The 17,718-nt window shown below is 36.2% G+C and overlaps 1 protein-coding gene across 3 annotated transcripts in view; it reads left to right on the top strand.

Moving 5' to 3' along the window:
* Positions 1-9,784, top strand: part of LOC127803136 (magnesium transporter MRS2-F-like) — a 50,509-nt gene extending 40,725 nt beyond the window's left edge. For all 3 annotated transcript variants that reach the window (XM_052339175.1, XM_052339174.1, XM_052339173.1), the window contains one exon: positions 9,369-9,784. In XM_052339175.1, coding sequence (XP_052195135.1) covers positions 9,369-9,644 — 276 coding nt within the window. In that variant the 3' untranslated portion in view covers positions 9,645-9,784. The remainder of the gene's footprint in view (positions 1-9,368) is intronic.
* Positions 9,785-17,718: the final 7,934 nt, after the last annotated feature.

Genomic DNA, 17,718 nt, shown 5'->3' with positions numbered 1-17,718 from the left:
AATCTAAATTAGTTGCAAGAGATAATAACACACGTATAGAATTGAGCTTTGCAACTGGTGCAAAAATCTCTTCATAATCTATACCTTGTGTTTGAGTGAAGCCTTGGGCCACTAACCTAGCCTTATACCTCTCAATACTCCCATCAGCTTTGTGTTTTCTTGTTCTGAGGCAGATTCACCACTTCCCATGTACCATTCTTTTTCAATGCATCCCTTTCCTCCATTACAACCCTTTTCCAGTTTGGTATTTGTAAAGCCTCGTTGATATCTTAGGTATTTGCACTTCATCAACCTTGGTAGTGAATGCCTTGAAATTTGGAGACAATTGAGAATATACCAAATGGTTAGAAATAGGATATTTAGTCCATGATCTCACCCCCTTTCTCCAAGCAATTGGAATATCCAAATCCTATAATTTAGGCTTTGCATGTTCTGCATTTTCAGTTCTGTTATTCTCCTTAATAGACATTGTTGTTTTAGTCCTTTCATCCTCTTCAGGTACTGGACCTTCTTCCGAGGTTAATGAATGGTTTTGCTTTGGTTCAAGAGTCCTTTTTCAAGAGTACACCTAAATTGCTGGTTGTGACTTTGGAATTTCTTCTTGAATTTGTTGAATTTCTATTCTCCCTTTGATTAGTTACATAATTAGGAATATGAGTATGTTAGGATTAGGAGCACTTTAGACAACTCAACCAATGCTTACAAATGCCAATCTCTCACACTCCTCACCTGAAATTAACCCAATTAACAGAAATAAGAAACTGAAATTGAAAGAACAGAATTAAAGGAATGAAAAACAGAGAATGAAACAACCAAACCAATCAAGAAGACAGGCGATATATCCTGATTCAGGCCGCGGAAACGACCCTACATCCAGCCACCAAAACGAGAGCAATTCCATTAGAAAGCAACTTTGAACAGTACAAGATATCCCTTTCTTCTTCCCTCTCTTTCACACGAATTCACTGCTCACAGAGATTACAAATGACTTTCTCTCTCACAAGCCCTTTCTCTCTTCTTTCAGCGATATCACTCGTATGCAGAAAGGATAGAATGATCAATTTGTCATTTATTGCCTCGCCCTAAGCCTTCTATTTATAGAGGGTTGGAGGCGATAATTACAAGGCTTTATATTTTTCCTACACAAAGACTAAAATACCCCTTATAATAAAATGCCTAAGCTAGCCTCTTCCTAACTTAGAATATTCATCCTCTTCCATTCACTCGGGGGAACTCCTGCTCTTTTAAATCTTCTAGACAGATTTCTCAATGCAAAACCCAACAGAGTAGAAGAAGTAATTGTCTCAGGAAAAACACTAACATCCTAGCCATCCCTACCTTGCTCTGCACTAGGAATCTCCTCTTGCAAAGGTTTAGTAGAGTAGTAATTTTGATTCTCAATAAAAGAGACATCACAAGATACAAAAAAATTCTTAGTGTTAGGGAAATAACACTTGTAGCCCTGTTTTGTGAGAGAATAGCCAACAAACACACACTTCAAAAACTTGGGATTTAATTTTGAGTGGTAGTGGTGAACAAATGCTGTACATCCAAAGATTTTTGGGGACAAGGAATTTAGCATGCGGGTAAGAAGAAGATAGGAAGTAATGAGAGTTTTGAAGTTGAGAACCCTAGTTGGGAGTCTATTAATGAGGTAGGCAGTAGTGAGAATGGTTTCTCCCCAATAGGAAGTAGGAACCGAGCTAGTAAACATTAGGGTTCTAGTTGTTTCAAGCAAATGCCTATTCTTTCTTTTGGCCACTCCATTTTGTTGGGGATTATAGGGACATGTACTCTGATGAACATTGTCATTCTCACTCAAATAGGTCTCAAATTCGGTTGAAAATTATTCTCTTCCATTATTCGATTGAAGGATAAGGATTGAGGTTTGGAAAATGTTAAGAACCATTTGATGGAATTTTCTGAATACTTTGTAAACTTTAGATTTTTCTTTTAGCAAGAATACCCAACACACCCTAATATGATCATCTATAAAAGTGACAAACCAATGTGTTAGTTAGATTTGGGACTTTTGTTGGTCCCCATACATCACTATGTATTAGGTAGAATGGTTTGGTTGGTTTATGAGAATGAATAGGATGAAAATATTTTGTTTGTTTAGCAAGAATGCATTGCTCACAATTGAAAAACTTACTCATTTTATTGCCAAATAAACGAGGATACAAGATCTTTAGATCTCTAAAGTTTGGATAGATTAATCGTTTGTGCCATGCTAGAATCTGAAATAAAAGAAGATAAAAAAGAATTATGTAACTTAATCATTTGTACAAGATCATTGCTCACAATTCTGTTTTGTTTTCTCCCTCCATTATGTTCTTTCTTCTTCCATTTCTTCCAAAATTCCATTCTAAACCCTAGGGTCATGTCAATTGGTATCAAAGCCAGTCAATCCTTGGATGTGATTCTAGTAATTTTGGGGAAAGAAAGATCTTAAGCAGTGAAATTAGGGTTTGATCCAACACACAGCTAGCAGTGTCAGAAGTGACCAAGCTATAAGGAAAGTGGTAATTGAGTCCGTTGATTTGGGGATGTTAAATCCCGTCCTCGATTCAGCGAATGAGAGTCTAGCAAATTTTGGGCTGTGATTCTTACAACAACTATTAAATTACAACAGAGTCGAATGAACGAAAAAGAATTGAGATTGGCCGATTGGTCTCGATGGTGATTAAAGGTGGCTTTCGGCGGAAGTTTGGGCAATTCTTGTTCATGGTTTGAAGGTGTAGTAGATTAGGCGAGTTGCTCAGATCAATTCTTGGTAGGCTAGAAGGTAACGGTTTAAGTCTGGGTGAGCGAGAACCTTAGTGATTGCAACTGGGATTCTAGCTAGAAGGAAGGTGCGAAGTGGGCACAGGTTCAAGAAGCAGTCTTGATTGAAGTTCAAGAGTGATGATTCTCGGCTAAGAGTTCGGAAATTTCAATAGATGATTGCAACAAGCTCGTAGCAGTTGGTTCGAATTTTTAAAGGTTAATTCTGATGGTTGATTCTTGGCTACGTTGGCGATCTTAAGGAAAGACTAGAAACCAAGGGTGATAATTGGGGGAGGACAGCAGCTCAAAGCAAGGAAGGCGATCAAGACCAGGTTTCCAATTTGATCAAAGAATGGCTAAAGGGACCCAAATGAAGCAATTGGAATCAAGGATGGATGCGTTGGAATTTGGCATATCTCAAACCCAAGAAGCTATGATCCAGAGTCGGGAGGATATTGTGGCCATCAGGGAAAGTGTGTGAGAATTGGAGAAGAACAAGGAGACGATGGAACAGTATGGTCAAAAGATCAACAGCATGTTTAGCATGCTAGCTGCACTCCCCTAATTCCGTCAACAACCTGATTTTTTTCCCAAGAACGAGTTTAAACCAAATTTTAATTTGAGATGGCATTCTTCTTAGACCTATTGACGGGCTGGAAGCAGAGGATCAGCCTGCTTTGGAGCAAGGCAATCATGTAAAAGGAACTCATTTCCAAACTATTATATATATGCCTACGCCCCAACTAGAAAATCCAATGTTTGAGGGGGTGAAACCAACGTGGTGGATCCGCCACTGTGAAAGATTTTTTGAATTCTATCGTATTAATGAGGAGTAGAAGGTAACTTTGGCAGCAGCCTATCTCAATGATATGGCTGACTCACGGTATCAAGGTTGGACACAAGCCAAGGTTGGAGAGCTAGTTGGCTGAATTTTGGGGGGAATTATGTGACCGGTTTGGAGAAAAGAGCATGGTAGATGTAGTAGAAGAATTTACCAAGCTAAGGTAAGAACGTTCAGTGATAGAATACCAAAGGCAGTTTGAGGAACTGACAACATTATTGTGGACGTCTCAACAAAGCCTAAATGAACCATACTTTGTGTCCAGTTTTATTAGTGGATTAAAAGATGAGTTTAGACTGATGGTTAAAATGATGATGCCTGTAATGGTGAAACAAGAGGCTAAGAAGGCACAGTTATAGGAGCTTACTCTAGAAGCAATATTCAAAAAGCACGAAATGTCGTCGAGTAATAATCAGTGGCAGAGGCAAGGGGTGGGCAAAGGGGGCTAAAGCCCCCCCAATTTTTTTAAAAAGTAGATTTTGAATACTAAAAAATAATATTTTTTTATTACAAGCCCAGGCCCCCCACCCAGCTCCCCCCCCCCCCTCTTCCTCCTCCTTTTCTTTCCCAAATTCTGTTAAAATTCTAGTTTCACCCATGACTGTGGCAATTGAAAAAAAAAAAATTCTATTGTTGAAGTTGACGATTGAAACAAATTTTTTGAAGCCCCCCGGTAAAAAAATCCTAGCTCCGCCCCTGGTAATAATTCTCCCACCAGTTAGTAGTTGGAAGGAAATCCTAAGATTAACCCTAACCATTATACAGTAAAAAATTCCATGCTAGAGCAAAGGAGGCAAATAGGATCGTGCTATAAATACAGAGATAATTTCTGCCTAGGCCACCAATGCAAAAGACTGTCGCTGAACATCAAAGGACTGGATGAAAATGTGGAAGAAGAAGAATAGGTTGTTTTCTATGAAGAAACCAGTGAGTGCAAGGTGATCACCGGGGAGGAGTCACACTTGCATTCTATACAGGTTGTTGTGTTTGAAGGAAGGGTTGAGGCGGAGGCAGAACATTCAAAGGCTGTGAACGCTGATACACTTCTACTACTTAAAGGGAAAAAGCAAAAGAGAAAGAAGGAGAAATTGAGGCAACAAGGATTTGAAAGCAGGGATTGGTTAGACCATAGTCATCATTGTAAATTCTTGGGGACAAGAATTTTCTCATCGGGAGGGGAAATGTCATGACCCAAGGGCATTAGTTGTAATTGTTTCTTGTTTGTATTTTCCCTTAGTGTGTAGTGTGTACTTGAGTTGTTAGTTGGGTAATAACTGTATGGATGTAAATAGCCTATAAATAGGCTATTGAATAGAGAATAGGGGCTCGATTGATTGAATGAATCTATCATGTTTCTCTCTCAAGTCTTATCTTTCTCCTGTCTCATCTAAACCCTCCCCTTTCTTCTCAATTCCTCCTCCTTTCTGTTCTATTTTCTCCTTCGATTATGTACTTTTTTCTTCCATTTCTTCCAAAATCCCATTCTAAACCCTAGGGTCGTGTCAAAATGCTATGACAATATCTCTAGAAAGCAACTTTTCTTTGATAAAGTAATAGTCAATTTCAATGCATTTGGTTCTTTCGTGGAACATGGAGTTAAAGGCAATGTGATTTGCAGTTTGATTGTCTTACATTAACTGCATAAACTTGATTTGAATTACTCCCAACTCCCGAACAACTTGTTTCAACCATATCAACTCATTCGTTGAACACGGGGTCAAATGCAATATGCATTACAATCTAATTGTCACACATTAACTACGTAGACTTGATCTAAATTACTCCTAACTCCCTAACAAGTTGTTTCAACCATATCAACTCACATATTGCTAGGACCATAGCTCTATATTCAGCCTTGATGGTAGATCTAGCTGATAATACTTTTTTTCTTACTTTTCCAAGAGACTAGGTTGCCATCGATGAATACAAAATATCCAAATAGGGACTGCCTATCAGTAGTAGAGCGTGCCTAATTAGCCTTAGTGTATCCCACAATCTAACTATGACCATGATCCTTATACAATGTACCATGACCAGGGACACCTTTTCTCCTGTGGCCAAAATCTCATCTAGTTGGTTGCTTGTGTTTGGTTGCTATGTACAGCTGGCCTCTCCATCAAGTCGATATTAAGAATGTCTTTCTTAATGGTGATTTACAAAAGGAGGTTTATGTGGAGAAACTACCTGGCTTCATTGCTTAGGGGGAGTCTAAGCAGGTATGTTGTCTACGAAAATCCCTTTATGGCATTAACCAATCTCCTCGAGCTTGGTTTGTAAGGTTTAGTTTAGTTGTCATGAAGTTTGGGTTAAGTCAGAAAAGAGATGATCATTCAGCTTTTTATCGCTCTAAATTTGGTTATTGCATTCTTCCAGTGGTGTATGTGGATGATATTGTTATTACTGGGGATGATGATGTGGGCATCATTGAGTTGAAAACACATCTTCAACAACACTTTCAAACCAAGGATTTGGGTTTCCTAAAATATTTTTTAGGTATTGAAGTGGCACGATTAAAGATTCATATCTATCTCTCAGAGAAAATATGCGTTGGATGTGCTTGAAGAAACATGAATGCTTGGATGCAAGCCATTAGATACTCTCATGGATCCAAATATCAAGTTGTCACTAGGATAGGGGAGCCTATTTCTGACCTTAGGCACTATCGTCGATTAGTTGGCAAACTCAAATACCTTACAATCACTCGTCATGATATTTCATTTGCTATCAGTGTAGTAAGTCAATCTCTAGGTTTGCCTTATGATAGCCACTAGGATGCATTGATCCATGTAATACCCCGAGAGCCTAAGGTCAGGTCCAAGAAGGGACTCTAGAGAAGTTAGTATATATATCAAGGATAGTAAGAAAGGAAACAACACCATCTGGATACCTTTTAGACTAAATATGGATAAAAAACTCCCAGTTTGAGCATGCTTGAGCTAGGGTAGCTCAATGATGGGTGACGCTTGGGAAGTTCGCGTAGGCCTATCAGGGCAAGTTGATTCGGTTCTTCCTATTGCTCGATGCGGGATGTTACAAGTGGTATCAAAGCCAACCCTTGGAGAAGGCGGTCCGATGAGGACGGGGAGTGGCGTCAGGGCGCAAGGGCTTGAACAAGGAGTTGCTCTTGGCAGGCTTCTAGAATGGCAGCTCCCAAAGGGAAGAAGATCTGTGATCAGTTGTAAGGTCACATGATGAGAACGTTATGTGCTCAAAGGGGGGGGGCGGAGAATGTAATACCCCGAGAGCCCAAGGTCAAGTCCAAGAAGGGACTCTAGAGAAGTTAGTATATATATCGAGGATAGTAAGGAATGAAACAATTCCGACTGAATACCTTTTGGGCTAAATGTGGATAAAGAACTCTCAGGTTGAGTGTGCTTGAGCTAGGGTAGTTCAAGGATGGGTTCTTCCTATCACTTAATGCAGGATGTTACAATCCACATCCTACGATTATTAAAAGTGCCCTTGGTCATGGTATATTGTATAAAGATCATAGTCAAATTTTGGGATACATTGATACTAATTGGGTAGTCTCATCTAATGACAAGTGGTCCACATCTAGATATTGTGTATTCATTGGTGGCAACCTAGTCTTTTTGAAAAGTAAGAAACAAAGCAGTATCACCAGATCTAGCGCAGAGGCTGAATATAGAGCTATGGCCCTAGCAACGTGTGAGTTGATATGGTTGAAATAACTTGTTAAGGAGATGGGAGTAATTCAAATCAAGTCTATGCAATTAATGTGTGACAATCAAACTACAATGCATATTGCGTCTAACCTCGTGTTCCATGAAAGAAACAAACACATTGAAATTGACTACTATTTTATCAGAGAAAAGTTGCTTTCTAAGGATATTGTCACAGTATTCATGGGTTCTTATGACCGGTTAGCTGATTTGTTCACTAAGTCTGTTAGAGGTCCTCGTGTGAGCTATATATTCACCACGCTAGTCATGTTTAACATATAGGCCTTAGTTTGAGAGGGAGTGCAAAAATATGATGATTTATATATAGTATCTCTACAATACAGACAACTGATGGTGGCTGAAGGCTGATGCTAGCATCGCCCGCATTTGATATTTAGCAAATTTTGTAAATGATATTGCTTGCAGCTTGTTGAGGCATACATATGAATTTAGAAGGTATCTTCTGCCACTGTTACTTCAGTTCTGAGAAAACTATATCTCTAAATGTCACCAGCTTGAGTTTAATTTGTGAATTGGCAGCCAGTAGGGTTATTAACTGTTGAAATGATTTGAAGGGCCACCCTTATGATGCAGTGAGAGATTGGTTTGCCAAGCATAATATTGCGGGTTTGAGCCAAAAGTAGCTAGAAATCTGCATATGTTTTACTAGAGATCAATCTGTCTGCAGTTGAGCCCATAAATTATTTTTTTTAAGAAAAGAATGATTTCCAAAAAGAGTGGTTATTATGATTTGCAGGATACAATTGTGAAGCATACAAGTTATTATGCTTTTCGAGTTGGGCTAAATACTGATTTTCTTCTTTGTTCAGTTCTGGTGGGGGCTTTGAGGAGCATGTTTCAGTTTCTCTCCCCCCCCTCTTTCACTCCGTATTTTCATGGAAAGTTGAAGCACTATATTTTCATCTTTTCCTAGCGTAAAATATAATATTACCCCTTTATATACTCATGACACATGTCCATTCTGTGTCACTCACTGTTCTGATTGTCCTAGCACCTTTGACAAGACCTAAGTCACTATATATATATATATATATATTTTCTCTCTCTATTCCCATTTTATGGCCTTGTAATATATTTATGTTTGAACCCCAGAAATGATTGTTCATTTTTTTATTAAAAAAAAAAACATTTTTAGCATTCTCACTAACTCAGCTCTGGATTGAGTTCCTTGCGATATAATTTTATTTTGCAAGACGCCAATCTAGATTTTTTGAGGTTTCTCCAAAAGCTCCAACAACCGTATGCCAATTAGGCTTACTATGCATGTCTCTGTGTTTCTAGTTTTACGTCTATTACAATTATATACATAAGGACTTAGGTCTTGTCCTACATGTCTGTCCAAGGACAATAGTTTCGAAGTTTTCCAATTTGGTAGATCAGGCACAGAAACTATAGTCACGCCTCGATTTTCCTAACTCATGCTGTAGTTACTTTCTAGATGCAACCGCTGGAATTAGCTTGTGTACTGAAGTAAATGAATAAAGAACAAGAATTGATCAGTAACATGCTAGAAGAACTTTTGGTCCATAGTCTTTGCTGATTTGAGGTTTCAAAGCATTGACATTACCTAGCAAAAAAAGAAAAAGAAAAAGGAACATCCAAATAGCCATCCTAATGAATGAGAAAAAATCCCATGGAAAATACAGATGTAATGCCACCTGCTGGTTGTAATTTAGCTGTAAAACTATAATGAATAGAGGGCACTGTAAACTTGCAAAATCTAGACCCCAAAGATAATGTGAAAGAACAAAGGGAAATTATATGAACTCTGGATATGGTAGCATATGCAGGTTATTTTAATATGTGATGGCTTAATTATAATGATTAGAGGGGCAAAAACAACACCCAGAAGTTGAAATGAAGGAGCAAAGGTGAAATTATCAAATCAAATGGCCATTGAATATAACCACAACTATGATTTTAAATTAATCAAAGAATTTTAAGATGGAATAATGTGTGAATTTGGAATTTTGTTTGATATTTGTTGATGATATACGATATAGCTAGCTAATGAAGAATATGCTTGACTTGTGATTTTGTGGAAATGAATGAAGATGAGCGAGTATGTGGATGACACGGAGGACTTCATTAACATAATGCTGGATGAAAAGCAAAATCAGCTACTGCAGATGGGAGTGATGCTGAGTACGGCAAATATGATACTGAACGCCGGCATTGTGGTGGTGGGGCTGTTCGGGATGAACATTAGTATAAGCCTATTTGAGGGCAAACCCATCCAGTTCTGGGAAACAACCTTTGGAACAGTAGGAGGTTGTGTAGCTCTTTATTTGATTGCTATTGGGTGGGGCAGGAAAAAGAAGCTCGTTTAGACTCAGAGATCTTCCTTTCATTCATGAATCATGCATTATTCATAGATAGATAGATACATACATACATACATACATGTTCTTCCTTCCTGCTATATATGTATATATGTATGTTTGCTTGGCCTTGGCTTTGGCTTAATTTATTTGTGCCTCCTCTTTCTTACCAGTAGTAGTGTAGTAGTAGAATATGGTCTTGATTGACTACCACTACTGAAAGAAAGGATTGCTTGCTGCTAGTGACATTGCCATTGGCCTCAGCCAAGAAACACTTACATCTTCTTATCGTACCATGTAATATAAGTTCGGTACATTTCATTTTACACAACCGGTTCGTAATAAGAAGTTTGATAAATTGTCCTGCATCACCAATTTTTATTCTAATAAAAAGACCCAAGTTAGGATTACATCTTTCATGTCTCTTTTCTCTCTTTCTACAATTAAATTATCGTATTTCCTCTCTACAATACTTGCATGCGCTGTTCAAAATTACCAATTGCATGTTTGAAGGGGTTGGACTTGTTAAGAAAGTAATAAATTTTATTTTATTATTTTTTCTTTTTTTCATGGCTAACTAAAAATCACAATTCTTTTAGATTTTGTTTGTTAAAATGAGTAAAATAAAATTACATCAAAATAACTTATCTGAAGAGAGGGGATAGATAAATTTATCTAAAAAATTCAAAATAAGAATTCATGTGATTTCTTTTTAGATAAATTAAACAAATACAATGAAAAGCACTTTTGTTTAGAATACTTTTCATATCTCATTTTTTTCGATCTATATGTTGGTTAATAAACATTATCTTAGTAAAAAAAACATAATTCTTGCTTGGTATATTAAAAAGAAAACATAAGACTTTGATGGTTATAAACTATGATGCGCAAAAATGCCTTGGGGTGTCGTTTTATCATTTTCGAAAGTTTCTTGTATTGAAATGTAATGAAACATAAAAATAAAACATATTTGGGTCATTTTTGTAATTTTATAAATATTTTGGGGTCATTTTTTAATATTAAAAAAATATCAAAAATGAGTTTTCATCCACGAAACTAGAGAGAGAAAAAAATTCTCTTATATTAAAAATTATATATTATATATTAATTTCAATATATAATTTTTTATATTAAAATTATATTTACAAAAAGATCTTTATATTTTCTTATTTACACCTTTTTTCGTGTTTTTGTTTTCTATTTTTTTAAAAAAGTATTTTTTTCATTTTTATTTCATATCATATCTATTTTTCGTTCTCGTTTTTGTGCGACCTAGGTTTTAAAGATATATTCTAAATGATATTTGATAATTTGTGTAATATCTTTTTTTAATAACTATATTGATATTGGCAATATCAATATCATATATACATACCTTATGAATAATATAAAATTAGACTCTTTGATCTCATTATTATTATAATATGTAGAAAACCTAAATTAAGTTCAATTTGATATGCATATATATTGAAAAGTAACAATTAATTGGAGTACAAAAAGAATGGTGGTAATTTGATCATTTACAAAGTCTGATAAATTTTATTTTTCTCTTTCTTTTATTTATGAGAGGTAAGGGTCAATCTTATTTTAGAATCATATACAATGCACAAAAATGTTCATACGGTTGTTCAATCTTATTTTTCTTTCTTCTTATTCCTTATCTTTATTTTTCCTTTTCCTTCACTTCATTGTATTGTGATTGTGCGAGATGGATGAATCTTTATTTTGTTATATCATCAGGGTAATGATTCATGAACTTACTAGTTCTTTTTATGAAGCACACAAACATGAGAATTTATCCTGGAAACAAAAAATTGCGAAAATTGAGATCGTTCTCCTTCTCGTCAATGGAAGTTGTTGCTACAAGAGTTCCACAATCTAAGCACACTCCAAGTCCTAATTCAGGATTTGGGTAAACGATGCCCCATTGAGTAAGCCATTATAAGGATATTAACTAAAGAATGGTTAATCCACACTCACAGTACACTACAAACAACCCTTATTTGTAGCCTAAATAATAATACATGCCCCTTCCCTCCCCACTGATAAGCTTTCTTACTAAGTCTTTTTCTCTCAATGGAGATTGCCAACCGATTATAGATAAGGTAAAGAATAGGGTTTGTTCTTGGAGTAGTCGGATGCTCTTCTTTGGGGGCTGACTCGAGCTAACTCACTTTATTATTTCTACCATTTATGTGTATTGGGCCTTAGTCTTCATTTTTCATAAGCGTGTGATTCGAGAGTGATGTGTTAATATTTTTTACATATTTTCTATACCATAATTATTTAATTTTAGGCTTAATGCATTTTTTAGTCCCTGGACTAATCAAAAAAATGACTTTAAAGATATTAAGTAAATTGTGCTCACTATTCATTCCTAGACAAAATAATTCATACATTTTTAGTCCCTGAGTTAACTGACATTATCTTTGCCTCTTCATTCTGCCATGTCACTCCTCAGTACTGTCACGTCACCACTATACACACATGGCTTAATGCATTTTTTAATCCCTGGACTAATAAAAAAAATGGCTTTAAGGATATTAACTAAATTATGCTCATTATTTATCCCTAGACAAAATAATTTTATACACTTTTAGTCCCTAATTTAACCGATGTTAACTAAGACTTTAACTTGCCATCGTCACTCATAATATTCACGTCTATTGTCCATATTTTTATTTTAAAAAAAAATCAACAAAAACATCTTCATAGTTGGGCTCCCCGACCACGGCCACGGGGAGGCTGGGTTCCTCGACCTAGTCGTGGCTAGGACTGAGAACCTAGCGGTTAGGCAATTGGCCGTCAATTGTTGGGGGTCGGGGAACCCCATAACCTTAGTCCCCGACAACTGGGGGGGTCAGGAACAGATCTAGGCATGAGAGAGAGAGAGAGAGAAAAAAATCAACTACTGCAGATGGGAGTGATGCTGAGTACGGAAAATATGATACTGAACGCCGGCATTGTGGTGGTGGGGCTGTTCGGGATGAACATTAGTATAAGCCTATTTGAGGGCAAACCCATCCAGTTTTGGGAAACAACCTTTGGAACAGTAGGAGGTTGTGTAGCTCTCTATTTGATTACTATTGGGTGGGGCAGGAAAAAGAAGCTCGTTTAGACTCAGAGATCTTCCTTTCATTCATGAATAAAGCAAATAAAATGGTACTGTTGCAATCAGTTGCATGATCCCCAAATGTACATATCTACATATGGTTAGAAGAAGTTAAAATCATTTGTTACATATGTATTGAACTTCAAATTTTTTTTTATATATGAGTTTTGGGGTTCATTTCAGTAGTAAATCAGTTGTGTCTTGGCTGGATGTTACTCCCCCTCCTCTCGTCCAGGGTTGGTTGCCTTAAGCCATTCTTCTTTTGTATTAATCTTTACTTATATGGCTGCATGCATCCCTCAATATTAAGTTAGCCATGTTGGGATTTTGTTTTTCAGGTTAAAAGTGGGTTATGAATTTAATTCCAAATCAAATATAGTCTTAGTGGTGGTGGGGTGTTGATAGATTTTAATATGTTGTTCAATACTAAAAAAACAACATATAATTAAAAGAGGGTTAAGAAATATTGGATTCCACATTTATTTGAATTTTTCCTTTAGGTGGATTGTTGGTCACTACTGAGATTGAATTAATATGAAAAAATTTACATGCTTTGAGTAAGTGTTCCCCCTCTCTCTAATAACTGTATGGATGAATCATTATAATTTTTTATTTAAATTAAAAACTGATGAATCTTGGATGAAAGAAAACCTAATCTTATAGATTTGATTCTAAAGTGCATTTGGGCATGGATTCAAGAAAGATTAATTTTGTTATTTTTATCAATCTAATTATGATATTTTTTTGCCAATGTTATGAAATTTTTGTTAGGCTGTGAAATTATTTATGTAATAATTATTTAAAAAAATTAATATTCCACTAAGTTATTCATAAAATATTATTACTGAATGGCGGCGAGTAAAGCAGCAGTGACCGAAGCAATCGGAGGCGGCGGTGAAGCAACAGTGACCGATGGCAGCGAAGCAACGGGTGGCAAAAGAGAAGTGTTGATGGCGACGAGTTCAACGGTAATGGTTGTGTCGGAAGCGATCGACGAGGGGTTCAACGGCGACGATCGGCAACCAGAAAAGGAGGGCAACAAATGAGGGCAAGAAGAAAGAGAAAGAGAAGGGAGAGAGATGTAGGGGGAGGGAGGGAGAAGAATGGGTTTTGTGCCTGGTGACACATTTTCATTGGTAGTTTTTGTAGAGTGCGATTTTGTTCACCCCCTTTAACGGGGTGAACATAACCCTCATTACTTTGGGGTTAAAAATTACCTTTTTACTAACAGAGTTTAGTAAAAAGGACAGCCAAATATTACAATATTCCCTCATTGGAGTCTTCATCTGTCTCTCTCTCTCTCTCTCACCAACAGCATTGGCGTCCTCACCAGCAATAGCACTGACATCGGTCCTCCGGCATCCCTCCAGAAGCGGCACCTCTCTCTCCACCGTTACCGTCTCTCTCCACCGCGACGTCTCTCTATTCTCATCACTTCCTGCCTCGCATTCGACTACCGTGACCATCGCTTCCTCTCGATCCTGCTACCGCTGTCGACATCTACCACCGTCACCGCCTCTTCCTACCTCGGTTGTTCCAAACATTTCCACAGCTAAGCAACCTCGGTTTTCAAATACAGGAGATTTCGTTACTGCTTTGGTTCCTTAACTAGGTTCCATCTCCACACAGCTTTTTTTTCATTACAGTATGTGCAAATTAAAAATTATGTCTGTAAGAGGTTATAATTGTTTTCTACAGTTAGGATTTAATTTTTTTTTTTAGAAACTAACTCTTCATCTTCATCGTCTGTAATTAACTCCTAGTTGTTAATTAAAGTAATTTTGGTGGCTTTCTTAGCTGCTATTTGGCAGTTTTGCTTTGGATAGTTCACGAGCAAGCCAGGAATGAACCCTCTTGTACAATATGTTCTTGCTTGTGCCCAGTTCGTTCTTGTATAATTTCTGAGTTACAAATATGGTATAAGATAGTCAAAAGATTCTATTATCTTGCTCGAGAAAAAATTTTACTTTAAGATTCCGCTCAGGTTACAGTTCTCGTGCAGTATGGGTCTGATTTGGGCATAGCTACATATGAACAAATGTCGTCAAAAGTATGGAAATATACTAAATCAAGGTCTAATTTGGTTGCATCATATGGAGATAACTATATTCTTCAACAAATAAGCCTATTTGATCGTTAACAGGAAATTGATATATCATTACAAGAACAGGAAAACATTTGTACACTATTCTTACGTTCCCATCTTACAAGAGCTCCCTGGTCATTCCTCAGGCAACCTACAAGGCTGATTTTATCTGTAAATCCACAGTGAAAAAAGACAAGGAAATCGGTATCATCTTCCTCATCACCTTATCCTTTTGCTAGGAGCAGCAGTAACTATCTCATCTTCTCTCATTCGTTTCAAACTGTCACCAAAAGGACTGCAACGGAATTGGATTTTTGAAAAGGTACTGGAAGGACCATTCTCTGCTGCATTTGATCCTGGAGAAGAACAAGAAAATGCATCAGTTAAGATTAAATATTGATATTAAGAGATATAAAAGTATTTTCTGAACATCAAAGAACATAACCATGGGATATCAACACAGGGAAAGATGGGCCTTTAAACTATAAAAAATCCAAAATGCACGCGCTGGGTACCTGTGTTAATTCCACTTATTCTCATCCTCTTTAGGGGACTGCCATCATCCATGCATTGCTTTCTCTTCAGACACTAATATCATCGCATTTGATGATATTCCTATTATAATCAATAAACCCTAAAAAATAAAACCATAAAATCAGTTATAGCATTCGCATTTGTAAGCTTGTTATCCTGGAAAAGCAGAGCTTGCAGTTGTTAAAGGAACATCAGTGTTATTATGTTCCATACCTTATAAAGTAAATTCCACAGGGCTACAGAACAATTATGGTGATGTTAACATATGTATCAATACGTTAATGGATGTAACTGAATTTTGTATGATAAATTTAGGCTTGTGATTGTTATTGTTGTTGTTGTTGCTTGTATGGTGAATAGCACACTTCTAGACCGTTGGAAACCCAAATGTGTTGCGCAACATAATAATGTTGCAAGTGCAGAACCACATAAACCTTGTGTGCACTTATTTTTTCTGGATTTTGTATTTGTGTTGTTTTCTTTCCCGACAATTGATATCCAAAGGTGGAGAAGACATGGTGGAGAGAGAGACGGTGACAGTGGAGACGGGCGGATCCAAGGGGAGGGCTGCTTTAATTTAAAGGTTCCTGGGCATATATATTTATATATATATAAATATTTTAGTTGAGCCCGGCATGGACTCCTCATTGGATCCGCTAATGGGTGCAGGGACTGTCTAAACACCGACAATTAAAGAAACCCGACATAGATCTCGGCCATTTACTAACAAAATAAGTGAAACAATGTAAAAAATATCCGTTTAACGCAAACAAATCGTTAAAATAGAACAGAGTGACGTCAGAGCATTTCCAAACAAAAAAACTAAAGCAGTATTTACTTGAAGAAGGGCGAGAACAGAGAGACATCCGGAGGTGGAGGAGATGCAGTAGAGAGAGACGATAACAATAGAGAGAGAGAGGTCACTGCTGGAAGAGACGCTGGAGGATCGATGCCAGTGCTGTTGCTGGCGAGGACGCCGATGCTGCTATTGAGAGAAATGCAAATAGAGATGATGGTGGAGGTTGAGAGAGAGATGAAGACTACAATGGGGGTAATATTGTAATATTTGGCTGCCTCTTTTTACTAAATTTCGTTAGTAAAAAAGTGATTTTTAACCCCCAAAGTAACGGGGGTGAACAAAATCACACTCGTTTTTGTACATTCAGCATGTGACTGATTATTTGCCACATCATTGGAACAACAGCAACTCCGGCGAAGGCATACGAGGGAAGTCTTAAATGCGATTACATTGCAACGTATTTCTAGAGCTGTAAATGAGTCGAGTCGCTCGACGTTCGACTCAAAAAATGCTCGTTTGTGTTCAACTCGGTTCATAAACGATCAAGCTTGAGGCTCAATTTAAAGTTCGAATAGTTAAACGAGTCGAACTTGAGCAACCCAATACTCGGATCGTTAGTTCGCGAGCTATCTCATTTGTAAGCTCGTGAACCAACTCGCGAACTAGCTCGACAAATGGGCTTGTAAACAAAGCTCATGAGCTGGGTCAATAGTATGCTCGTGATCAAGTTTGTGAATTGGCTTGGAAATGAGCTCGCGAGCTAGCTCGATTATGAGCTTGTGAATAAAATAAATTGAGTTAATAACTAGAGTTAATTATGTAAATTTAACAATATGCCAATATGTATAAAATAAAAATATATAAAGAAATAATATTTTATTTCTTCAAATTAAATGACTAAATAATATCAATTTTATAAAATTTAATCTTATAAAAATATTAACATTATATTAAAAATAATCTTTTGACAACCACATAAATTTTTATATAATAAATTAAATATCAATATGTATAATTTTTAAATAAATAACTCAATAAGTAAATAAATATCAAAACATTACAATTTCAAAATATATATATATATTATTTTTGTGAGGTTTCGAACCTACAATATTTAGATTTTTATATTTTGAAGAGCCTTTTTACCATTAAGTTAAACACATTTGGTCAATATTTAATTTTATATATTTTTACATAAAAATATAATATACACTTGGTTTCACAACATTTGTTTATAAACAAATATATCATATATTATATTCACATTTAATTGGATTTGGATATATATAAATATAAAAAAAATTAACTGAATTAACTATAGAATTTCTTGTCAGATACATATATATTAATTGAATCAATAAATGTTAGTTATTATTTTTAGTGGGTTAACTATCAATAAATACATTATGTTTAATTAATCAAATATTGTTATCTTATATATTTATTAAATAATTATTAAATATTAGAACAAAATTTATCATTCTCCTTATATACTAAAACATTAAATTGTAAGTAAAACTAATGCTTTCGTATTTTTATATTTGTACAATCT

Source organism: Diospyros lotus, chromosome 6 (assembly GCF_014633365.1).
Source record: "Diospyros lotus cultivar Yz01 chromosome 6, ASM1463336v1, whole genome shotgun sequence".
NCBI lineage: Eukaryota > Viridiplantae > Streptophyta > Magnoliopsida > Ericales > Ebenaceae > Diospyros > Diospyros lotus.
This window is presented reverse-complemented; position numbering and strand designations above follow the sequence as displayed.